Genomic DNA, 26,675 nt, shown 5'->3' on the forward strand with positions numbered 1-26,675 from the left:
ACCCCTCTAAACATAAACACATATCCCGAACCACATAAAACAAACACCCCCTGCCACGTCCTGACCAAACTACAATAACAAATAACCCCTTTACTGGTCAGGACGTGACACATATAGAATCACACTACATATATAATCGCAATACATATAGAATCGGAATACATATAGAATCGCAATGCATATAGAATCACACTACATATAGAATCACAATACATGTAGAATGACACTACATATAGAATCACACTACATATAGAATCGCAATACATATAGAATCGCAATACATATAGAATCACACTACATATAGAATCACACTACATATGGAATGACACTACATATAGAATGACACTACATATAGAATCGCAATACATATAGAATTGCAATACATATAGAATCGCAATACATATAGAATCCTAATACATATAGAATCACAATACATATAGAATTGCAATACATATAGAATCGCAATACATATAGAGTCACAATACATATATAATCACACTACATATAGAATCACACTACAAATAGAATCGCAATGCATATAGAATCACACTACATATAGAATCGCAATGCATATAGAATCACACTACATATAGAATCACAATACATATAGAATCACACTACATATAGAATCGCAATACATATAGAATTGCAATACATATAGAATCGCAATACATATAGAATCGCAATACATATAGAATTGCAATACATATATAATCACACTACATATAGAATCACAATACATATAGAATCGCAATGCATATAGAATCACTCTACATATAGAATCGCAGTACATATAGAATCGCAATACATATAGAATCACACTACATATAGAATCACACTACATATAGAATGACACTACATATAGAATTGCAATACATATAGAATTGCAATACATATATATAATTTCATCACCTAAATATTGTGATAATATCATATTGTGAGCTCCTTGGCAATTCCCAGCCCTAACAGACAAGTGATGCAGAAAATGTTGAATGGTTCAACACAGTGCAGAGTGAGTAATGATTCTCATTTAGTCCAGAAGTTATAGTTTTATCTGCAGACTGATGCATGTTAGGTTCACTGTGTGCTCTCAAAACACAGTCAACCATCTACCTTAAACAAAGCTGCCTACTAATTCCCCCTCCTTTATAGGGAAAGTAATCAGTTATTCCCAATAATGACCCTTCTCTCCCCAGAGGATGCAGTGGTATTCAGGTAACAACACAGTATGTGTGTAGAGAAGTCATTTTTCACATAGAAAATTGCAGAGTAGCATGTCTGACTAGGCTGAGTAAATGTCTGTCAGAGCCTTGGCACACACACAACATGCACTCAATATTACACACACACACAACACACACACACACACACCCACACACACACACACACACCACACACACACACACACACACACACACACACACACACACACACACACACACACACACACACACACACACACACACACACAAAATGCCTGGCTGGAAATGAGTCTAACGACCATGAGAAAACCTAAACATCTCTGTCTGTCAGTAAGATAATTAATGAGACAGTTTACAATGTATATAATAGCAATGTGAGAATGATGGAGGAAGGCATTGCTCCTTCCATTGCCCTGTTGTTGCCGGAACGTTGCCGGAATGTTAGGAAGCCCATAAGGTAAAGTCATTAAGAAGACTTGTAACGGTCATGGTTGTGAACCATATAAGGTGGAGCATATCCGGGTTTAGAGGTTGTTGGTTTGGTCTAACCACAGAAATACTTGTAATGTGGGAGGTGAATGCTGGTTGAACACAGACAGGGACACTGGAACTGTTGTTGTGACTATGGGTTAGTGATAATAACCTCTCCTGGGGTGACCTGTTGTTGTGACTATGGGTTAGTGATAATATCCTCTCCTGGGGTGAACTGTTGTTGTGACTATGGGTTAGTGATAATATCCTGGGTTGACCTGTTGTTGTGACTATGGGTTAGTGATAATATCCTGGGTTGACCTGTTGTTGTGACTATGGGTTAGTGATAATATCCTCTCCTGGGGTGACCTGCTGTTGTGACTATGGGTTAGTGATAATATCCTGGGTTGACCTGTTGTTGTGACTATGGGTTAGCGATAATATCCTCTCCTGGGGTGACCTGTTGTTGTGACTATGGGTTAGTGATAATATCCTGGGTTGACCTGTTGTTGTGACTATGGGTTAGTGATAATATCCTGGGGTGACCTGTTGTTGTGACTATGGGTTAGTGATAATATCCTCTCCTGGGGTGCCCTGTTGTTGTGACTATGGGTTAGTGATAATATCCTGGGGTGACCTGTTGTTGTGACTATGGGTTAGTGATAATATCCTCTCCTGGGGTTACCTGTTGTTGTGACTATGGGTTAGTGATAATATCCTGGGGTGACCTGTTGTTGTGACTATGGGTTAGTGATAATATCCTGTGGTGACCTGTTGTTGTGACTATGGGTTAGTGATAATATCCTCTCCTGGGGTGAACTGTTATTGTGACTATGGGTTAGTGATACTATCCTCTCCTGGGGTGACCTGTTGTTGTGACTATGGGTTAGCGATAATATCCTGGGGTGACCTGTTGTTGTGACTATGGGTTAGTGATACTATCCTCTCCTGGGGTGACCTGTTGTTGTGACTATGGGTTAGTGATTATAACCTGGGTTGACCTGTTGTTGTGACTATGGGTTAGTGATAATATCCTGGGTTGACCTGTTGTTGTGACTATGGGTTAGTGATAATATCCTGGGGTGACCTGTTGTTGTGACTATGGGTTAGTGATAATATCCTCTCCTGGGGTGAACTGTTGTTGTGACTATGGGTTAGTGATACTATCCTCTCCTGGGGTGACCTGTTGTTGTGACTATGGGTTAGTGATTATATCCTGGGTTGACCTGTTGTTGTGACTATGGGTTAGTGATAATATCCTCTCCTGGGTTGACCTGTTGTTGTGACTATGGGTTAGTGATAATATCCTCTCCTGGGGTGACCTGTTGTTGTGACTATGGGTTAGTGATTATATCCTGGGTTGACCTGTTGTTGTGACTATGGGTTAGTGATAATATCCTGGGTTGACAGTTACAGTTTAACTCAAGGTTGATATCCTTCAAACCTGTCCAGTTAGATATCAATGACTTTTAGCAGCCATCACACAAAGAGGCTAGTTATTCAAAATCTGGTATTTCATGTTGACAGAGGAAGACCTTATGGTGGAAACAGGTTACACACTAAGTTAGTGTAACTTTTGACCATCTTATTGTTGGATAATATGTTGTACTGTATATGGTTGAAGATAGGCCAAGGTATACATACTATATCTTCTGTGAGTGATATACTCCATGAATGGTTTATTTTCTATTTTCTCTTGTTTGTTGAACTATCAGCCTTTCTGAAAAACCTTTTGACCCTTTCACTGTCCTGGCTTACTTATTAGCGAAGCAAGGAAATAAATGAAATGTCTCATTGCTGTGAGGGACAGGGAAGCCTGAGCAGTTAGCATCCCTGAGACTAGAGGTGGCTCTGTGTAGACAGAACATAAACCTTGGGTTTAGGATTTTTATTGACACAGAAGGTCCATATTTATTTTCTTAATGACGCGGGAAAGAGATACGTGTGTGTGTGTGTATTAACCTGGAATGGGCTTTGTGTCTGTGTGTGTCTGTGTGTCTGTGTGTGTGTGTGTGTGTGTGTGTGTGTGTGTGTGTGTGTGTGTGTGTGTGTGTGTGTGTGTGTGTGTGTGTGTGTGTGTGTGTGTGTGTGTGTGTGTGTGTGTGTGTGTGTGTCAGTCAACTCAAGGTGTGTATTCCTCATCAATGAATCGTGCCTTCATCTTTTTAGCATGTGTGTACCCTACTGAACCCTGTAGAAGACTTACCAGAGGCCAAGAACATGAACTAATCCCATTCATTAGGGTTAGCATAAACAGTCTCCCAGCACTCGGACTATCCACATGTGCTGAGGCTGGGAGTCCAAATACCTTCAGTAAATTCAACCAGATGGATCACTACAGATCTGACGGGAATACACACACACGGACGGACGAACGGACGGACGGACACACACACAAACACACACGCACTAACGCACACGGATGGACAGACAGACGGACACACACACACACACAAACACAGACGGGGACACACATGGAAACACACACGGACGGACGGGTCATTAGAGATCTGATGTGAACATGGGATGCATCCCAAATGGGTCTACCTATGGTCCCTGGTCAAACAGAGTGTACTGTAGAGTGAACGAGGTGCATTTAGGACACAGTCATGGGCTCATTTAGCTCACAGGTGGCATTTCCTTCAGCAAAACTGAACGCCACTTCATTTCACAAGCAATTTACCACAGCAACGGGAACTGGAAACTCCTACTTCAGATTGCTGGAGCTTTCCAGTAGTGCCAACTACCAAGTCTTATTCATGCCTGGAGTGATCAAATCTGAAGTTGTTTTAGGTTGTACCTACAGCACTTTAAAACAGCTGAAGCGCACACACATATTTTCCTCACTATGTCCTGTAGTTACCTCTGTATTCTACACTGCGTGCACAATTATTAGGCAAGTGAGTATTCTGATCTTATCATTGTTTCTATTCACATTTTCGAACTCCAAACCATATAAACTTGAATGCTTATTGGATTTAATCATTTTCAGATGATATGTATTTGTGTAATGAGGGAGGGTGTGGCGATAGTGAATAACACCTTATGTCAAGTTGTGCATAATTATTAGGCAGCCTCATTACCTCAGGTAAAATGGGCCAAAAAAGAAATTTAACTGACACTGAAAAACCAAAAATTTAAAATGCCTTTCAGACGGATGTGACACTCTTTAAATAGCTAAACTATTGAGGCGTGACCACCGGACATTCAAACGTTTTGTTGCGAATTGTCAACTGGGGTGCAAAAAACGCATGGGGAAGAAAAGGCGCAAATTAACTGCAAAAGACTTGAGAAGAATTAAACGTCAAACTACCAGGAAGCCATTATCCTCCAGTGCCACCGTATTCCAGAACTGCAACCTATCTGGAGTGTTCAGAAGTACAAGGTGTCAAGTGCTCAGAGACATGGCCAAGGTCAAGAAGACTGAAACAAGACCACCACTGAATAAGATTCACAAGTTGAAGCGTCAAGATTGGGCAAAGATATACCTGAAGACAGAATTTTCAAAGGTTTTATGGACAGATGAAATGAAAGTGACTCTTGATGGACCAAATGGATGGGCCCGTGGCTGGATCAGTAATGGACATGGCACCACTTTGAGTCAGGTGCCAGCAAGGTGAAGGAGGGGTACTGGTATGGGCTGCTATCATTGAGGATGAGGTAGTTGGACCTTTTCGGGTTGAAGATGGACTGAAACTCAACTCCCAAACCTACTGCCACTTTCTGGAAGATTCTTTCGTCAAACAGTGGTACAGGAAAAAGTCCTCAGTATTCTAGAAGGCCATGATCTTTATGCAGGACAATGCTCCATCACATGCATCCAAGTACTCCACTGCTTGGCTAGCCAGCAAGGGCCTCAAAGATGCCTGAATAACGACCTGGCCCCCTTCCTCACCTGACTTAAATCCTATTGAGAACTTGTGGGTCCTTCTCAAACGTGAGATTTACAGTGATGGAAGACAATACACCTTTTTGAACAGCATTTGGGAGGCTGTGGTTGCTGCTTCAGCGAAAATTGATCGTGAACAGATCAAGAAACTGACAGACTCCATGGATGGAAGGCTCATGGCAGTTATTGAAAGTAAGGGTGGCTATATTGGTCACTGATATTTTTGAAAGGCCAAAAATGTTATAGAATTGTCATTTTGTGTTACTTATCTGTTATACTTGATTGAGAATAAACAGGTCAGTTGAGAGAAATTATTTTTGTAATTTAGTTGCCTAATAATTGTGCACACTAATAGTTGCCTAATAATTGTGCATACTTATATATTTCCCTAAGAAAGACAAAACTCACTTTTCCTTTGTTAAATATTCAGGTTTGAGGTTCAATAACATTTTGGATTGACTGAGAGCATTGTGTTTGTTCAACAATAAAATGAATCCCGAGGAATACAATTTGCCTAATAATTGTGCACGCAGTGTAGAGCTACTTTGGTAGGCAGAATGTGGTAGCTCAGCTGATCAAGATAACTGCAGATAAGGCACTTAAAATAACGATTGAACTGCAATCAGCAAAACTGGACAATCATTGGTTCGAAGTAGTTACTAGCATATTAACTGAATCGTTGCTTAATTTGCTTAGTTGTAGCTGTATATAATTACACAGATACAATAAATGCTAGATGCTATGTGGACACTTAAAGATGGACTACGCAGTATGGGGTAACAGCGCCACTGGCCACACCACCGGTGTTATTGTTTTCCACTGGCCACACCACCGGTGTTATTGTTTTTGTTGCCGAGCTGAGGAACGTCATGCAGCATGGAAAAACAAATAGCAGTACATAGTGTGCTCTTCTGTTTCCAGTAACTTCTTTGTTGTTGTAATATCCCAAACAGACATGGCTGTTTCATCATTAAGGATTCCAGCTTTAACATGTGAGTGTTGTTTGTTTGAGAGTTCGAGACTGATCAGATGTTTTTTTATTGTTTTATTTAACTAGGCAAGTCAGTTAAGAACAAATTCTTATTTACAATGACGGCCTACCTCGGCCAAACCCTAACCCAGGGTTTGGCCAGGTTAGAGTCCCTATGAGACTCCCAATCATGGCCAGTTGTGATACAGACTGGAATCGAACCAGGGTCAGTAGTGACACCTCTAGCACTGAGATGCAGTGCCTTAGACTGCTGTGCCACTCGGGAGCCCAAGTTGATGAGATGTTGATGAGGTGTTTGTCTCTCGTCTCCTGTCAGAAAGAATGTTCCAACTTCATCCGAGTGCTCCAGCCCTACAACTCCACCCACCTGTATATCTGTGGTACAGGGGCCTTCCACCCCATCTGTGCCTACCTGGAGATGGGCAAACGGGCAGAGGTAAGGGGCAACAACACACACACACGCACACTCACACACAAACCACCCCCTCTAACCTCCAGTAGAATCTAAATTGCACCAAGACAAGGGACTAGATCATTATTTTCTGTTGTGACTATTTCCCACTCATTCAGTGTTTCTAATCAATGATTTCATTTGTGCAAAGTGGGGGAAAAAAGCTCATTACACAGGCCCACATTAACAAGCGGAAATCGTTCTCCCACACAACAGTTTAATCAATCATCTTGATAAGCAGATGCAGCTTCATCAATGTTCCCACACGGTGTAACTGTTCAACTGTGGAAAGGGGGGGAAACCACTATCTTGTCCTGCATTAATATAATGGGGTCTGTGTGTGAGCTTGTGTGTGTGAGCGTGTGTGTGTGTGTGTGTGTGTGTGTGTGTGTGTGTGTGTGTGTGTGTGTGTGTGTGTGTGTGTGTGTGTGTGTGTATACCATGGTGCTATTTTACATAGATTGATGGGGTCTGTCAGTTATTAATAAACATCTACAAGGGTCCATAAGGTACAGCTCTACTCCACAGTACGTGGTTTCAGGTCTCTAATGACACACTGTTTCCCATCAAGTGCACTAATTAGACACACTATTCCCCATTTAGTGAACTTATTGCAAACCATATTCCTTCTGTAGTGCACTAATATGACACTCTACCCTATATAGTGCGCAACTTCTGTGTCATTTGCGTGTTGTTTTGGAATGTTCTAGATGGGCTTCCTACGGGCTATTCTTAAACACTGATCTTTCCCTTCAGGACAACATCTTTCGACTGGAGTCGTCCCACTTCGAGAACGGCCGGGGGAAAAGCCCCTACGACCCCAAGATGCTCTCTGCGTCCATCATGTTAGGTGAGTGCGACTCTAATCCCACTCGTGATTGGTTTGAGTTTGCCAGTGGACTTCCTGACACTTAACATCTCTAATCTCATTGGCTGCTTGTTGCTGTCCCTGGTTTCTGATTGGCAGATGGGGAGCTGTACTCTGGCACGTCGGCAGACTTCATGGGAAGGGACTTTGCCATCTTCCGTACCCTGGGGGAGCATCATCCTATCAGGACTGAGCAACATGACTCTAGATGGCTCAATGGTACAACACCGTGATTTAATATTTTTTTTATTCATCCTTAATTATACAGCTCGATCACATTAAAGCAAAGAGCTATTTTTCAAGGGAGAAATCATGTAAGACACTTCTGATGAAATTGTGTTTGCAGAGGTATAACTGATTGAAATGAACAAGAGGGAACCGTTGATGAAATGACACAGTAGGTCAAACAACCTTTATAGGCTGAAATTATATGAATCAGCCCTTTTTATTGGTCGATAGGAGAGAGGGGCTCTTGATAGTATGATATAGATATGATACACTTTATCCGTTAAAGCGCGTCAGAGGAACCTTCTCATTCATTGGTTTAAATAACTGTCGGACAGAGCTTAGTCCTATCTAAGTCCTGAGTATCTCTGAGTATCTCTGATTCCCATTCAAAGACAGACATAGATATCAGATCCCATTCATAAAGTCAGTGTGTGTATGAATGTGTGTGGCTGCTGGTGCTGGTGAGATTATCCAGGGGTGGGAAGGAGAGGAGCCCTTACTCTGTCAGTCTGTCTACATAGCCAAGGACTTACTAGCTGCCGCACAAAAGGTCAATTTATGTTTTTTTCCCCCGCCGTCCATATTCTTTCCCATGGAGTTAATCCCCTCAGCTGTTTCCGGCAGCGACGTCAAATTTCAAACCCCCCACCACCCTTTTACAGCCCCACGTCCCATTCACAGAACAGTGAACCCCCCCAAACCCACTCCATGGTGATGAATGCCGTGACATATGCAGAAAGAGCGATTTACCCAAAAGGTAATCTTCTCACCTTAATCCTCCTATTGTCTGTTGGCTTCTCCATCCATTGGCTCCGGATAAATCCTCTCTGGTTATTGTAATTTGGGGATTACCAAAATGGATTCTATTCTATTCTAGACTCTAGACTAGTATGAATGGTAAGCATGGTGTTCATACTTCAGAGAGAATCCTTCATGGCTATGTGAATAGGTATGCACTTCAGAAGGCTTCAGACCCTAGGTTGGCCAGACAGACTGTGGCCAAGACATTTATTTACACATCCTCCCGATCTGTTAACACTCCTAACTCGGGTTTATAGTTAAGCCCACGACCAATGAAGTGGCCTTTGTCCGACATTAAATGTATTGAATGGCATGAGTGCAGCCGTCGTGTGTGTGTGTGTGTGTGTGTGTGTGTGTGTGTGTGTGTGTGTGTGTGTGTGTGTGTGTGTGTGTGTGTGTGTGTGTGTGTGTGTGTGTGTGTGTGTGTGTGTGTGTGTGTGTGGAGCTTACCGCCACCGTAACACTGCCCCGCTTGTTGCTCTCTCTCTCTAACTCAGTTGGGTTGGCGAAACGCCATCTCGCCTTTCCCGTGCCAACGCCTCCGTGACTGACTGCTCCCAGATCAGTTTTCCGTAAAGAGCTCTATCCCTCTAGCTGGGGATATTCAAACCCTAGGCACTTGGCTCAAGTCATTTAGCAGTTTGATTTCCTCGCACTCCAAAAGCTGTAATCGATTTATTAGGGCTTTGTTCCAAGTGGCACCCTATTCCCTATGTAGTGCACCCTATGGACCCTGGTCAAAAGAAGTGCACTATGTAGGAAATAGGGTGCCATTTGGGACACATCCTGAAGTGTATATTACATAGAATCAGTCATATGTGTTTGTATGGAGGTGTCTTCTAATAGGGGTTATGGAGGACTGGAGGATGGAGGTGTCTTCTAATAGGGGTTATGGAGGATGGAGGTTGGACGTGTCTTCTAATAGGGGTTATGGAGGACTGGAGGATGGAGGTGTCTTCTAATAGGGGTTATGGAGGATGGAGGTTGGAGGTGTCTTCTAATAGGGGTTATGGAGGACTGGAGGATGGAGGTGTCTTCTAATAGGGGTTATGGAGGACTGGAGGATGGAGGTGTCTTCTAATAGGGGTTATGGAGGACTGGAGGATGGAGGTGTCTTCTAATAGGGGTTATGGAGGACTGGAGGATGGAGGTGTCTTCTAATAGGGGTTATGGAGGACTGGAGGATGGAGGTGTCTTCTAATAGGGGTTATGGAGGACTGGAGGATGGAGGTGTCTTCTAATAGGGGTTATGGAGGACTGGAGGATGGAGGACATGGTGGAATTAGATAGTGGTTGTTTTAATGTGGATATGAGGGTTTCATGGTTAAGCCCTTGTGAAAATTTGTCATTGTTTGTTTAGTCATTGTTTGTTTGCGTGCTCATGTATCTGTGTTTGCACATGTGTTGTAATGTGTGATCATGTGTGTTAGCAGTTTGTGTGTGTGTGTGTGTGTGTGTGTGTGTGTGTGTGTGTGTGTGTGTGTGTGTGTGTGTGTGTGTGTGTGTGTGTGTGTGTACCCATGTAATTGTTGACGTGTCTGTGTGTGTGTGTATGTGTGTGTGTGTGTCAGACCCCAGGTTTGTAGGTGTAAACCTGATCCCAGAGAGTGACAACCCTGAAGATGATAAGATATTCCTGTTCTTCAAAGAGAACGCCATGGACGGAGAACACACTGGCAAGGCCACTATCGCCCGCATAGGACAACTGTGTAAGGTAACAACACACACACAAACACACACACAGCATCCCATGCACACACACTGGCATGCACAGTCAGTCACGCGAACACACATGGACGCACTCACATCATGGGTATTTTAAACTCTCACACACATCATGGATATATTAAACTCACACACATCATGGATATATTAAACACACACACAGCTCCATTCACAGGGACACAGAAATATGTCACATACACAGATGTAATTTTCTCATTTGGTTCCCCAGTACCAAAGCTGAATTCACACAAGTCTTATATATTGTGGATTTTCATGCCTGTCTGTAGACTATCTGTGTGTGTAACGTACGTGTGTTTGTGTGTGTAACGTGTTTGTGTTTATTTGTGTGTGTATTGTGAGTGTGTGTTCATTTGTGTGTGTAACATGTGTCTGTTTGTGTGTGTAAGGTGTGTGTGTTTATTTGTGTGTGTAACGTGTGTGTGTGTTTGTGTGTGCCTGTCCCTGCAGAATGACCTGGGAGGTCACAGGAGTCTGGTCAACAAGTGGACCACCTTCCTCAAGGCCAGACTGACCTGCTCAGTGCCAGGCCTCAACGGCATCGACACACACTTCGACGAGCTGCGTAAGGAACTGTGTGTGTGTGTGTGTGAGCCTCTCTGTGGGTACTTTCTACCCGAGAGGGGTACGTATCGTAGCATCGTTTCATTCAAACACTGTATGGTGTTGGGATGGTTGTGCTAATGTTCTGATGTGGTTTCTATGTGTTTCAGAGGATGTCTTTCTGATGAGCTCCAAAGATCCTAAGAACCCAGTGATCTATGCTGTCTTCACCACTTCTAGGTAATGATCTAGATATGTATGATTCATAAAACCTACTGTGCCTGTGTGTGTATTCAATAGTACTACTATTGATCATAGTACACACGCGCTGCTATGTGCTATGTTTACTAGGGGATCTGTACTGTATAGCAGTGAAACCATTCTAGGCAAATTACTAAAACACACAAAGCTCATATCTCTACTGTCCTCTCTCTCTTTCTGTAATCCCTAAACAATCCTTTATAAAACCCCTTTTGCCTCCTTTAATCCACTTACAAGTGGCCAGACATCACCTTGTCTTACCTCCTCCTCAAATTGAAAATCCCTTTTAGCCTATTCCCCGTTCTCTGCTACCTGTCCCCTTTCATTGTTAAACTCTGTGGAACCTTGGAGCTAAATCTGATTAAGTGGTGGAGAGGTAGTGGGGTGGGGGAGGGGGGACACAATCCTCGCTTCCCAGGGAACGTCTCCCTCTCCCTGGCCGACGCTCAAACCTCGACAGGGGTAGCCTCCAGAGCCGTGGTTCTATTGTACTGTACACACTGTTGGGCAGTACGAGATGAAATAAGCGAGTTAAAAGCGGCGGGAGGCGAAAAACAATGGTGGCGAGGGGTGCTTCTTCAGATGATGGATTAGGCGGCTGGCGGCGTTCGGCGTGCCGTGTTCGAGCGGCATTGTCTGGAGCCGCCGCCGCACGATTAGGACAAACACTTCATCATTAATCACAGACCTAATAATAAGAATGAATACAGAGAGAAGGAGAAGAGAGAGAGAGGGGGTGGAGAGAGGAGAGGTGAGTGGAGAGAGGGGAAGAGCGAGAGAGGGAGGTGGAGAGGGGGTGGAGAGAGGAGAGGTGAGTGGAGAGAGGGGAAGAGCGAGAGAGGGAGGTGGAGAGGGGGTGGAGAGAGGAGAGGTGAGTGGAGAGAGGGGAAGAGCGAGAGAGGGAGGTGGAGAGGGGGTGGAGAGAGGAGAGGTGAGTGGAGAGAGGGGAAGAGAGAGAGAGGGAGGTGGAGAGGGGGGGGGAGAGAGGAGAGGTGAGTGGAGAGAGGGGAAGAGCGAGAGAGGGAGGTGGAGAGGGGGTGGAGAGAGGAGAGGTGAGTGGAGAGAGGGGAAGAGCGAGAGAGGGAGGTGGAGAGGGGGTGGAGAGAGGAGAGGTGAGTGGAGAGAGGGGAAGAGAGAGAGAGGGAGGTGGAGAGGGGGGGAGAGAGAGGGAGGTGGAGAGGGGGGGGGAGAGAGGGAGAGGCCAAGCTCGTTAACAAACAAAACAGGCCCATCATTTTGTTTAACCAATCACTGTGCAGGTCTGTTCTCTCCACCATCTCTAATACATGCAGTGTAACACAGCACTTGAAAATTCAATTACAGGCTTTGAGGAATTAGACTGGTTTAATTGTTTTTGTAAGTGGCCTGTTTCAGAGATGAATAGAGCCGGGGATTCAGGGGACTGGCTTTTAATATTCCACTTAATGAGGCCCATAGGCTGCTGCTGATAGATCGATGGTACTGATACCAGTGGTGTGTGTGTGTGTGTGTGTATTTAATATGCACTAGTGTCTGTCCATCATTCAGGCGTGTCAGGGATTGAAGTGTTTGTGTATGCCCAGCGGTTAATTACATTTCTCCCTAATTAACATTTTACAAAAGCTCCTCCATTAATCTTTAATGGTTTACTGATATCTGTGGTTCTGGGTGGACCGATGCTCCTATGCCACCCACATCACTGCTAGCCTGGTCCCAGATCAGTTTGTGCTGTATAGCCAACTCCTATAGTCATTGTCACAATATGCTAGCCTGGTCCCAGATCAGTTTGTGCTGTATAGCTAAGGTCCCAGATCAGTTTATGCTTTATAGCCAAAGTTCCAGATCAGTTTGTGCTGAATAGCCAAGGTCCCAGACCAGTTTGTGATTTATAGCCATGTCCCAGATCAGTTTGTGCCTTATAGCAAAAGGTCCCAGATCAGTTTGTTCTGAATAGCAAAAGGTCCCAGACCAGTTTGTGCTTTATAGCCAAGGTCCCAGATCAGTTTGTGCTGTACTCTAAAAAGAAAAGGTTCCTGGAGTATCCTTTAGGGGTTCTTCAAATTGAACCTGTGGGGGAACCCCTTTAAAAGGGTTCTTCAAATAACCCCTTTTAACAACACCTTTTAATGGTTCCTCGAATAACCTTTTGAAGAACCTTTTGGAGTACATTTTTTAACTAACTCCCCTCCCCATCATTATTATTATTATTATTAATGTAACGATTGTCGTCTGGAAAGGACCAAAACGCAGCGGGTTGTATACTCATCTTCTTTTAATAGGAGAAAGAAGGAAAACCAAACAAACACGTATACAAAAATCACAAAAATAATGAACGACGAAATACAGTCTTGTCAGGCATAGACAGCTAAACAAGCACAACCTCCCACAAATCACAAACACACCCTAATATATAGGACTCTCAATCAAAGGCAACTAGACAACCCCTGCCTCCAATTGAGAGTCCATACCCCAATTAACTAAACATAGAAACAGACTAACTAGAAAGAACATAGAAATAGACTAACATAGAGCAGTGACCAAAAAACCCGGAAATAATAAATCAAACACCCTACTACATAAACCATCACCACGAAACACATAAACAAAATACCCTCTGCCACGTCCTGACCAAGCTACAATAGCAAATAATCTTTATACTGGTCAGGACGTGACAATTAATAATAATTAATAATAATAATATGCATAACAATAACAACAATAGCATAATATTGTAGTTATCAGTGTTTATTACGATTTTAGTAGCAAAGCAGAATTAATACATCTAAATTTGAGGTAAACTCCCAGCAGAGGCCCAAGTCTAATGGGTTTATCCTCTGGCATGTTGATGTTAATGTGTTGATGTTCTCCATAGCCAGAATGATTTTGCAGTGCGTGGTGATCTAACAGGTTTCCTGTTATATTCATCAGAGGTGTAGGGAGGATGAAGTCTGTGAATCCCAAAAAGAGTAATTATACAGATGATTAACAAAACATGCACACAACAGTATTCATACCTTGGTTTTTGTGGTAAATGTACATACCTTGTCCATAATGTAGAGGCCTATGGGATATTCATTGAAGAGGTAAGGGAGACCTGCAGACAGACACCATAGTGAGCAGTTCAGTCATCTGCACCCAATACAGCTAGCCTTCAGCATATTCTTATAGCGTACATATTCTTACCTCTTTGTTGATTGATATCCATTGAATTGTGTCCATTTTCTGTTTTAGAAAGATTTTCACTAAGAGCAGCTGTTTAGCTGGTTAAACAAAGGTTAGCCATGTGATAGTAAACATTATGTCCATGTCAATAAAGCTTCTCAACAGCCAGCGGCACTCGCCGCACTGGTCGCCGAATAAACGTAATTGTTCTATTTGTCGTTATCACATCAATTCGGGCAATTTATTGTGATATGGATTGTTTTCCACATCGCCCAGCTCTAATCTCAAGTGATACTATTCTCTGTATAGCGCAGTGCACTACTTTACCCAAGCCACAGGGGAATAGGGTACAGTTTGAGATGTACCAATAAACTACTGCATGTCCATAAATAATCAGTATTATGTGCATTTAGTCAATTAAAATGTATTATTTTATATTTTATGGCAGTATATGGATTTGTTTGAATTCATTCTAGAGGAATTTGTATGGTCTTGAATAATTTCTTGTAAATGATTCTGTCCAGCCCTACGATTCACACGGATACACTTTACCACTTGAAACATATTATGGAATTGTCCATTGGAATACCTACAGTGGTGGAATACTGCAACACAGCATTCCCATCATTCCCGCCAACTGTGTTCCATTAGAGGTGAATTACGATCTCGCTCGCTGGTAACCGGCCTAAATTCCTGTCCATTCTCTGGAAGCTGGATTCTATCACAGCCATGTTCCTCACCGTCATCCTCTCCATTAAATTATGACAACATTCTTCTTGGTCTGTCTGTTGTATGTCAGGGTGAGCTTTGATTCTGTCCTCTTCTACAGCTATAATATCAAATCTGGATATTGTCTTATGTTGTGATGGTGATGGGTCTCACAGTCATTTTCTCCCCCCTCTCTCTCTCTCTCTCACTCTCTCTCTCTCTCTCTCTCTCTCTCTATCCCTCTCTATTTCTTTCCCTCTACCTCTCCTCTCATCCTCTCTCTCTCCCTCCCTCCCTCCCTACTCCCCCTCTACAGTAACATATTCAAAGGCTCAGCAGTGTGTATGTACAACATGGCAGATATCCGGAGGGTCTTCCTGGGTCCGTACGCCCACCGAGATGGGCCGACCTACCAGTGGGTACCCTTCCAGGGGAGGGTGCCCTACCCCCGCCCTGGCACGGTGAGTCATATGGTGGTTATGACAAGTTATAGCACCTCATAGCTGCTACTTAGAAGCTGATAGACAAATACAAGTCATTTACAACTGTTACTTATATTTCCATACTTCCATATTTACATATTTACATATTTACGTATGGAAGTAGCAAGTGACTGATGACACACATGTCTAGTTTTATAGAAGTGGTGAAGATCAATAGTTATAGCAAGGTAATATAACTTACGAAAGGGAAACGAAACATTAGTATTCATCACAATAACCTCAATAACCATATTTCCTACTAATTATAACACGGCTCAACATGAAATACATATGACCTCAGTTCCAGACACATAGATGTATTAAATGTGACTTGTTAACTCTATAATCTCCTGTTATCCATAGTGCCCCAGCTATGACCTCAGTTCCAGACACATAGATGTATTAAATGTGACTTGTTAACTCTAGAATCTCCTGTTATCCATAGTGCCCCAGCTATGACCTCAGTTCCAGACACATAGATGTATTAAATGTGACTTGTTAACTCTATATTATCCTGTTATCCATAGTGCCCCAGCTATGACCTCAGTTCCAGACACATAGATGTATTAAATGTGACTTGTTAACTCTATATTCTCCTGTTATCCATAGTGCCCCAGCTATGACCTCAGTTCCAGACACATAGATGTATTAAATGTGACTTGTTAACTCTAGAATCTCCTGTTATCCATAGTGCCCCAGCTATGACCTCAGTTCCAGACACATAGATGTATTAAATGTGACTTGTTAACTCTATATTCTCCTGTTATCCATAGTGCCCCAGCTATGACCTCAGTTCCAGACACATAGATGTATTAAATGTGACTTGTTAACTCTATATTATCCTGTTATCCATAGTGCCCCAGCTATGACCTCAGTTCCAGACACATAGATGTATTAAATGTGACTTGTTAACTCTATATTATCCTGTTATCCATAGTGCCCCAGCTATGACCTCAGTTCCAGACACATAGATGTATTAAATGTGACTTGTTAACTCTATATTCTCCTGTTCTTCATAGTGCCCCAGCTATGACCTCAGTTCCAGACACATAGATGTATTAAATGTGACTTGTTAACTCTAGAATCTCCTGTTATCCATAGTGCCCCAGCTATGACCTCAGTTCCAGACACATAGATGTATTAAATGTGACTTGTTAATTCTATAATCTCCTGTTATCCATAGTGCCCCAGCTATGACCTCAGTTCCAGACACATAGATGTATTAAATGTGACTTGTTAACTCTATAATCTCCTGTTATCCATAGTGCCCCAGCTATGACCTCAGATCCAGACACATAGATGTATTAAATGTGACTTGTTAACTCTATAATCTCCTGTTCTTCATAGTGCCCCAGCTATGACCTCAGTTCCAGACACATAGATGTATTAAATGTGACTTGTTAACTCTATATTCTCCTGTTCTTCATAGTGCCCCAGCTATGACCTCAGTTCCAGACACATAGATGTATTAAATGTGACTTGTTAACTCTATATTCTCCTGTTCTTCATAGTGCCCCAGCTATGACCTCAGTTCCAGACACATAGATGTATTAAATGTGACTTGTTAACTCTATAATCTCCTGTTCTTCATAGTGCCCCAGCTATGACCTCAGTTCCAGACACATAGATGTATTAAATGTGACTTGTTAACTCTATATTCTCCTGTTCTTCATAGTGCCCCAGCTATGACCTCAGTTCCAGACACATAGATGTATTAAATGTGACTTGTTAACTCTATAATCTCCTGTTATCCATAGTGCCCCAGCTATGACCTTAGTTCCAGACACAGAGATGTATTAAAACTGACCTATAGCCTCTTGTTCTTCATAGTGCCCCAGTAAAACGTTTGGGGGCTTTGACTCCACCAAGGACCTCCCTGATGATGTGATCACCTTTGCGCGGGGCCACCCGGCCATGTTTAACCCCGTGCACCCCATCGGGGGTCGTCCCATCGTGGTGAGGACTGATGTGGACTACCAGTTCTCCCAGCTAGTGGTGGACAAGGTCGAGGCAGAGGACGGACAGTACGACGTCATGTTCATTGGAACAGGTCAGTGAGATATGATTCCTTTATTTTTAGATTACCCTTTTTCATTAAAATTAGCAATCCAACTGGTTGAATGCTACATAAAAAAGTCCATGTTTTTGGGGGGGGGATTTAGGATTTGGGCTCAAGATTGTTATGCTGCATGAGCGCAAAAGCCAAGAAAATGAGCAAAGCTCACCTTGACATCAACTTCAATAAAAAAGGAAATCCTGCAATGATTCGTTGCCTCCTTCTTTTGACCTTGAGTGATTGTACAGTTATATTGTAGTGTATTGAATACAAGCAATGTGAAGTCAAGGACATGCACTGAAGTGGAACTATAATTCCTTCTGTGTTCTCTCCATGGGAATATACTATGAAGTATGTAAGGGACAACTGAAATGAAAAGTGTCATTGTACAGTAGAAGGATGTCTAGAATATGTACAATTAAGGTATGTTACCTGATAATTCATGCACAAAAAATGCTAGATGTTGACATATGCTTCCTGTTGTAGACCTGGGCACGGTCCTGAAGGTGGTTAGGGTCAGATAGATAACTGAATACTGACGTATGTTTCCTGTTGTAGACCTGGGCATGGTCCTGAAGGTGGTTAGGGTCAGATAGATAACTGAATACTGACGTATGTTTCCTGTTGTAGACCTGGGCACGGTCCTGAAGGTGGTTACCATCCCAAGAGAGAGCTGGCATGACCTGGAAGAGGTGGTCCTGGAGGAGATGAACGTGTTCAGGGTACGGTCACACACTGGGAAACTGGTTATGGTTATAATTGATTGCATTTATATGGCAAATATTCAAGGAAGTCTAATAGAACACCTGATCAATGTCTAGCTCTGAAATAAAAGGGAGGAGTGGGGAAATCCCATTGGAAGTTATGAGGGGTGTGTGTAAATGAATCAGAGTGTTATATCTGCTCTAACTGTGTCTTTCTGCAGGAGCCCACCCCCATCACGGCAATGGAGCTTTCCACCAAACAGCAACAGCTGTACCTGGGCTCGGCGCTAGGCGTTTCCCAGATGCCTTTGCACCGCTGTGAGGTGTACGGGAAGGCTTGCGCTGAGTGCTGTCTGGCCCGTGACCCCTACTGTGCCTGGGATGGAACAGAGTGCTCCCGTTACTTCCCTACCGCCAAGCGGTAAGAACACACACACACACACAGACATTCTCGTACATGCACACACAGGCAAATATTAATGCAGAAAAGCAGAATGAGGGTCTGAAGTAGTAGGAGGCTGGTTAGTAAACATAAAGTATGAACCTGCGCGCACACACACACACACACACACACACACACACACACACACACACACACACACAGACAGACAGAAAAGTACGTATGCATACACATATACGCACAGAATCCACGTGCAAGCATTTAGGCACACGTGTGCACATGCCCACATATCACATACAGTGGCAAGAAAAAGTATGTGAACCCTTTGGAAATACCTGGATTTCTGCATAAATTTGTCATAAAATTTGATCTGATCTTCATCTAGGTCACAACAATTGACAAACACAGTCTGCTTAAACTAATAACACACAAACAATTATACGTTTTCATGTCTTTATTGAACACATGGTGTAAACATTCACAGTGCAGGGTGGGAAAAATATGTGAACCCTTGGATTTAATAACTGGTTGACCCTCCTTTGGCAGCAATAACCTCAACCAAACGCTGTTGCGGATCAGACCTGCATAAACCTGCACAACAGGAGAAATGTTGGACCATTCCTCTTTACAGAACTGTTTCAGTTCAGCAATATTCTTGGGATGTCTGGTGTGAACTGCTCTCTTGAGGTCATTACACAGCATCTCAATCGGGTTGAGGTCAGGACTGACTGGGCCACTCCAGAAGGCGTATTTTCTTCTGTTGAAGCCATTCTGTTGTTGATTTACTTCTGTGTTTTGGGTTGTTGTCCTGCTGCATCACCCAACTTCTGTTGAGCTTCAATTGGCGGACAGATAGCCTAACATTCTCCTGCAAAATGAAATACCCTTTCCAGCTTTACACAAGTCAACAATTCTTAATCTTAGGTCCTCTTTTGTTTGAGGCATGGTTCACATCAGGCAATAGCTTCTTGTGAATAGCAAACTGAAATGTTGTCAGTGTTTTTTAGAGGGCAAGGCAGCTCTAACCAACATCTCCAATCTCATCTCATTGATTGGACTCCAGGTTAGCTGACTTCTGACTCCAATTATCTTTTGGAGAAGTCATTAGCCTAGGGGTTCACATACTTTTTACAACCTACACTGTGAATGTTTAAAATATGTATTCAATATAGACAAGACAAATACAACAATTTGTGTGTTATTAGTTTAAGCACACTGTGTTTTTCTATTGTTGTGACTTAGATGAAGATCAGATCAAATTTGATGACCAATTTATGCAGAAATCCAGGTAATTCCAAAGGGTTCACATACTTTTCTTTCCTTTGTACACGTACACAAATACACTGGTACACACATTCAATTTGTGTGATTGTTGTGCATTCCACAGCTCAGGGGTGGTAAAAACATGCTTCCCCGCACACACACACAGTCCTGGCCACTAGCAGTGTTAGAACCACTTCACCCTACAGCCAAGAGTTATAAAACACCCACATAGCCACACACACACACACACCAAATAATAGGCCAACAGGAGCCATCTGACTTCTTCACCCCACCAGCCGAGAGGTATGAACAAACACACCCTGAAATGACCTTCTCCTCCATCAAGCAGGATTAGCCTGACCACGACCAGCCATCCACCTCCGTCCAGCACAACTCTCTATTAAACACAGATCTAGGATCAGCGAACCCTCCCTCAATCCTAACCATCAGGTCCGAAAACACAAACTGACCTAAGATCAACATTTACACTAGGGAAGTATGAGAGCATTGACTAGCAGCCTCAGAAGGAGGGCAGTAGAGGGGTGGTGGTACACCCTTGGTCAGGGCTGCTGGGGCGCTCCAGTACTCTCCAAATATTTTATTCTCCAGCTAAATGAGAACCAGACGTCCGGGCTCGGCTCAGCAGGCACTTGGACTGCCCTGCACGTGTTCAGACAGCCAAAGACAGGAATGCTTGGGAGGAAATGTAGGAAGAGTGGTGGAGTGTGTGTGTGTGTGTGTGTGTGTGTGTGTGTGTGTGTGTGTGTGTGTGTGTGTGTGTGTGTGTGTGTGTGTGTGTGTGTGTGTGTGTGTGTGTGTGTGTGTTGGGTAGGAGCAGGGTGTGTGCGTCGTAAATGGTGTGTGTGGGTGGGTGGGTAAATGGGTGTGTGTACATGTTGTTTATATTTGTGTGTGTGTGTGTGTGTGTGTGGGTGGACGGGTGTGAGTTGTTGCATGAGTGTGTGTGTGCACATGTGTGTTTGTGAAAGAGAGAAAGAAAGCAAGAGAGAGTGAGGAGCAATCTGACCATCCAATACAGGAATAATCAGCCTGAACCAAACCTCCCTCCCTCAACCCCTCCCCCCATCTGTTTCACCTTTGCAGCTCCTCCAATCCCACAACTCTCTCTCTCTCTCCCGCTCCATCTCCCTCTCTCTCTCTCTCTCTCCCGCTCCATCTCCCTCTCTCTCTCTCTCTCTCTCGCTCCCGCTCCATCTCCCTCCCTCTCTCTCTCCCTCTCTCTCTCTCCCGCTCCATCTCCCTCTCTCTCTCCCTCTCTCCTGCCTCCCTCTTATAAATGTCCTGTACGGTTATAGAAACCCTGACACCAGACCTAGAGACCTCCACCTTTGGCTCTCTCCCTTCAGATTTTTACGACACGTAAGAGCCTATGATCTTAGTGGTGGTGAACCAGGGAACCATAGAACCAGGAAACACATAGGGAGCACAGGGAAGCATGTTATCTGTTAGCCAGTACAAAATGTCCACAACGCAGCTGTAAAAACAGCTTATAACAGCTTATAACATGACTCGTGACACGCAATCGGCATGAACATGCACAGTACATGGAGCACACACACACACAGACACAGACACACACACACACACACACACACACACACACACACACACACACACACACACACACACACACACACACACTGTATGGACTAAAGGGTCTTTCAAGTCGTAGAGGACATAGTCAGGATTTTCAAGGCCCAGGCTATCTGTGTTTCATAATGTTTAGTAATGACATGTCCCTGAATGATAAATCACAATGAATCATTCCTTTAATAGAAGCAAAAAGGTTGACATGTTTTTAAATGTGATTTTCTCTCTTTTTATTTATCCACCCACTCAATAGCATCAGACTTAACAGAGGACTGATGGTGAAATAAAGTTCTGCTCTGTTCTTCAGTTGTACTGCACACACGTGTCAGCTGTGCCACTGGTTAAGATTGCTCTCTAGTGGTAGAAACGTCACAGAACATAGAGCCCTCAATCACTGGCTCCTCCCGATGGAACTGAGGAGGGAAATAAGTCTGAGGAAACAGAGCAGTGAGTGGCCTGACCAACACAAACAGGTTGATATGTTGTGTGTGAGGGACGTTTATTAACTCACTGGGAACACAATCTAACGTGTGAATGTTTCTTTGGTTGTTTCATAGGAGAACGAGACGCCAGGACATCAGGAATGGAGATCCCCTCTCCCAGTGCTCTGACCTGCAGCATCATGGTACAAACTCTTTAGATTTTTATTTTACGCTTTCTTCTCACACACACACACACACACACACACACACACACACACACACACACACACACACACACACACACACACAGACACAGACACAGACACACACACACACACACACACACACACACACACACACACACACACACACACACACACACACACAAAAACCCACTGTGGTGTCTGTCTGGTAACCCTATCCTTGTGTCTGTGTAGATGACGTGGACGGGCTGGGTCATGTGGAGGACAGGAGTGTGTACGGAGTGGAGAACAGCAGCATGTTCCTGGAGTGCAGTCCCAAGTCCCAGAGAGCCCTCATCTACTGGCAGCTCCAAAGACCCAACGAGGACCGCAAACATGAGGTGGGTACACACACACTCTGCATGCAAGATGTGTCCTATTCACCATCATTCTCAATAACGTCCCAATCATTTTCAATAACTTTGCAATCACACTAAACCTTCACAAATGATTACCCGAAATTGCTTCAGTTTGTTAATAATCAATTGCCATGCACTCAAATGTAACCATATTGAGTGGATATTGAATCCATCCCACCCTTTCTATTCTACCCCTCCCTTTCCTCCCCCTCATTTCCCTCTCCATCTCTCTGTCCAGATCAAGTCGGAGGACAGGGTGATCCGCATGGAGCAGGGCCTGCTCATCCGTATCCTCACCCAGGCCGACTCAGGCGTCTACACCTGCCACGCTGTGGAGCACGGCTTCATCCAGCCCCTCCTCCGCCTCTCCCTCCAGGTCATCCCCACACAGAGGCTGGGTGAGCTGCTGCCTGGTGGGCCTCAGGGTGGAGTTGGAGGGTCTGGTGGCGCAGGTAGTGGGTCTGGTGGTGCAGGTGGGCCTGCTGCTGCAGGGCACTCGACAAAACACAAGCTGTGGTACAGGGATTTCCTCTCCCTCCTCGACCACCCTGACCTGAACAGCGTGGAGGAGTTCTGCGAGCGTGTGTGGCGGAAGGAGCGCAAGCAGCGGCGTCTGAAAACCCCCACCATCACCACCAACGACCAAAGTCTGGCTAGGCCTGACGGCGGAGCTCTAAGCTCAGGCCTAAAGCCTAAAAGTAGTCCTCTTGGCGCAGGTGCACCCAATGCCCAGAAGCAGCAGAGTGGGCATCCAACGGTGCAGCAGCAGCAGAACAAAGAGGGGAGCCCCCGGAGCACGAACCCCCAGAAGGTGCAACACCATGCGGGTACGCTGACCCAGGCACAGGCCCCTAAAAACAACAACCAGAATGCCCAGAACTCTCAGGCTACACCCAACACCCAGAGCCCCCAGAAGGGCCAAGGCACCCTGGGGGGAACCCAGGTGCCTGGTGGTGGGGCCAGAGGTGGACCCCAGCACACGGCCAAGTGGAGGCGGATGCAGGAGAATAAGAAGGGGCGAAACAGGAGGACCCATGAGCAACAGAGACCCCCGCGGAGTGTCTGAGACACACACACAGCAACACACACACTTACACACATATTGTACATTAAAATATAGACTTGCTATCCCATAAAGATATACTGTAGGAACCCACATAATGCAATACTCATGGACATATGCTCATTCACACATAATATGTGGACAGAAAAATACCGTCCCAATGGAATGCTCTAAAACATACCCATAAAGCGCACACACACACACACACACACACACACACACACACACACACACACACAGACACACACACACACACACACACACACACACACACACACACACACACACACACACACACACACACAAATACCCTTTGAAGACTTGGAGAAGACTGGCGACTAACAGGACATTGAAGACTGAGGCTAAACTGGAATCGTATGCGTACTGTACATGCTAACCATGTGGATATAGTGGCTCAAGGGGTATAATTTGAGGAACTGTGTAGTCCAGGTCCGTGTTGCAACGGGGACCGAGTTATCTGGCGGACACATAGCCCTCCTGTACAGACGCTACTTCCTTATAGGACTGGGATGGGGTTAAAAAAACATTCATTTTCAGTGAGGATGATACATATTACATATTCAGACCTCTGGACAAGTTTGGACAATGGCCCCTACAGGACCTTTCAGAAGACATTTCAGAAGGGATTAAGACTTTAAAGTTCAGTAGGGACGTCCGTTACTGCAGCTACTGGCCTTGTTGACATGCGCAGAAGGAAGAGGATGTCCACTATATCGAGACTGGAAGAACTATAAGGATAAAGAATAATTTGTCCAGTTGATTGCAAACTAGACCCGAAATACATCAAAAGAAGCATAGTCATTTTCAGAGAGTGAACTGCAATTCCCACAATACAGTTCGTCGGCTCAACTTTATTCAACTGATTCGATTCACAATGACTCTCATGAATGAGCACTTTGGGCTTGTACGTAGAGCTTGACTGTCTTATAGGTCAAACAGATTAAATGGGGCACAGTTAGCTGGTTAACAATCCACAAAGTTGCCCTGTATATTGTTTGTAGTTCAATAACAGAAAAATTCAATATAAAACAACAAAATCCACAATAGCCTGTGATCTGTGCAGCAAAATCAAGCTTCTCTTCCTCCCAAGGCTTGAAAAGCATTGTGCATGTTGTAGTCAATCAATGAATAAGCTATTTCTCGCCAGTTACTCGCTATGTAAGGTTTTTTTTATGTTAAAGGAGTCCTATGAAAGAAAAATCTATTTTCTGTTTTTATTTGATATTTACTTCTCTCTCTCCCTACAAACCACTGCATCCCTGTAGGGGTAACCAATTATGTAATAGAATTTTTGACCTGTCCCTTTAAGTTATTTTTCTTTCTTTGCTTTCTCCTGGAGTTGCGTGTGAACTTATAATTCCAGTCATATGTTCGTGCTCAGTCTGGAAAACAGACTGCTTATTGATTCTGTACATATACATACAACAACAAAACAACTCTTTATGTATGTAAATATATACAACCAGAACACCACTGATTATTTATTTCTCATTGTTTTGTGAAAGGGTTGCATTTATTTTTGATATTCTGGTATTTTGGCTCATCAATAATCGAGAAAAAAAACTGCGGCACGTTGAGAAACACAGACAGACCAATGAGGACGGACTTCCTCTGTCAAGGACCTTTTTTCCGGGGGGCGTGTTTTGGAAGTGAACCACGATATGAGAGTGGGAGCAGGGGATTGTTGTGTGTTTTACACTATCCAGACTGAGAGCCTTCAGGATGATAAGCACAAGCGTCTCAAGCCCTCTTCTACGTGTCTGTCTCTTCTGGTCTTTTCGTAAATGGGTGATTTTTCTACCTAGGAGGTTTCTTCGTTGGAGTTTGGAATCCCATCCACCTATTTCATTCGCTCATCCCAAATACTCATTTTATGTAAGATAATACTACCCAAAACCTGATAAACATTAGCTGTGAATTTCTATGTAAGAACTAGTAAGGAAAAGGTCAAATCTAAACCTAGTCTGAGGACGCTGAGTTAAAGCTGCATGTGAATGCTACTTAAGTGCATCTTTTCTATTGTCTCTAGATGTTTCCTGTGAGAGGTAAAAGTCCTGTAGGCAACATGTGTAAGAGAGATGTGAATATTCTTCCTTTTTGCCAAAACAAAGATACCAACATGTACCAGGGGTGTATTCACTAGGAACCAAACAGAAGCAAACAGGCCGAAACGGGGAGGGACTAACCTGAACTTGTCCAATAACAAACGCACATTTTTGTTGCAAATCGTTTTCTGTAGCTAAACGTTTTGCGATGGTGTCTGCTAATGAATACACCCTAGTGATGTTACTCCAACCCCAAAACTTGTATTAAGACCTTCAACTTTTCATACAACAATGTGTTTCCCCCTCAGTATACAACAAGACTGATGTGTCAATGCAATAATGGACAGCAGATAGCAAGGTTTCCTGGTGGTTTGTGGTATGTTTCCGGTCTCTCACGGTGTGTAGGGTGGACGAGGAGAGAACAGATACCCCTGCTGTAACATGGCTCTTCCTGGCATGCGTTCAGTTGTCTAATTAAACATTTCCTGTAACACCTAGCCTTGTTGTTGTTTTTTTGTAACTTCTGTCCAGTTATATATGGTACAGTATGATGCATGTGAATCTGAGTTGACAAAATGTATTTTGTTTGTGGTGTACCGTCATTTCAAATTGTGCCATTTTATCACATTTAGTCACAGGTGGGACTGGGAGCAGTCAGTTTGCACACTCAAACACACAGATAAAAGGTTGAGCTGATGAAAAACATATTT

At 43.7% G+C, this 26,675-nt stretch overlaps 1 protein-coding gene across 2 annotated transcripts in view; it reads left to right on the top strand.

Annotated features, from left to right (window-relative positions):
- LOC115180617 (semaphorin-3aa) overlaps positions 1-26,462 on the top strand; it is a 61,921-nt gene extending 35,459 nt beyond the window's left edge. Inside the window, exons 2-15 of one of the 2 annotated variants that reach the window (XM_029742847.1) lie at positions 6,484-6,554; positions 6,870-6,989; positions 7,761-7,854; positions 7,972-8,091; positions 10,473-10,615; positions 11,095-11,209; positions 11,358-11,427; positions 15,614-15,758; positions 17,610-17,829; positions 18,466-18,557; positions 18,761-18,960; positions 22,371-22,438; positions 22,673-22,818; positions 23,075-26,462. In XM_029742847.1, coding sequence (XP_029598707.1) covers positions 6,972-6,989; positions 7,761-7,854; positions 7,972-8,091; positions 10,473-10,615; positions 11,095-11,209; positions 11,358-11,427; positions 15,614-15,758; positions 17,610-17,829; positions 18,466-18,557; positions 18,761-18,960; positions 22,371-22,438; positions 22,673-22,818; positions 23,075-23,902 — 2,259 coding nt within the window. In that variant the 5' untranslated portion in view covers positions 6,484-6,554; positions 6,870-6,971 and the 3' untranslated portion in view covers positions 23,903-26,462. The remainder of the gene's footprint in view (positions 1-6,483; positions 6,555-6,869; positions 6,990-7,760; positions 7,855-7,971; positions 8,092-10,472; positions 10,616-11,094; positions 11,210-11,357; positions 11,428-15,613; positions 15,759-17,609; positions 17,830-18,465; positions 18,558-18,760; positions 18,961-22,370; positions 22,439-22,672; positions 22,819-23,074) is intronic. The other variant, XM_029742846.1, reaches the window with a different exon arrangement.
- The last annotated feature ends 213 nt before the right edge of the window (positions 26,463-26,675 follow it).

The sequence above is a fragment of the Salmo trutta genome, chromosome 40, assembly GCF_901001165.1.
Source record: "Salmo trutta chromosome 40, fSalTru1.1, whole genome shotgun sequence".
Classification (NCBI taxonomy): Eukaryota; Metazoa; Chordata; class Actinopteri; order Salmoniformes; family Salmonidae; genus Salmo; species Salmo trutta.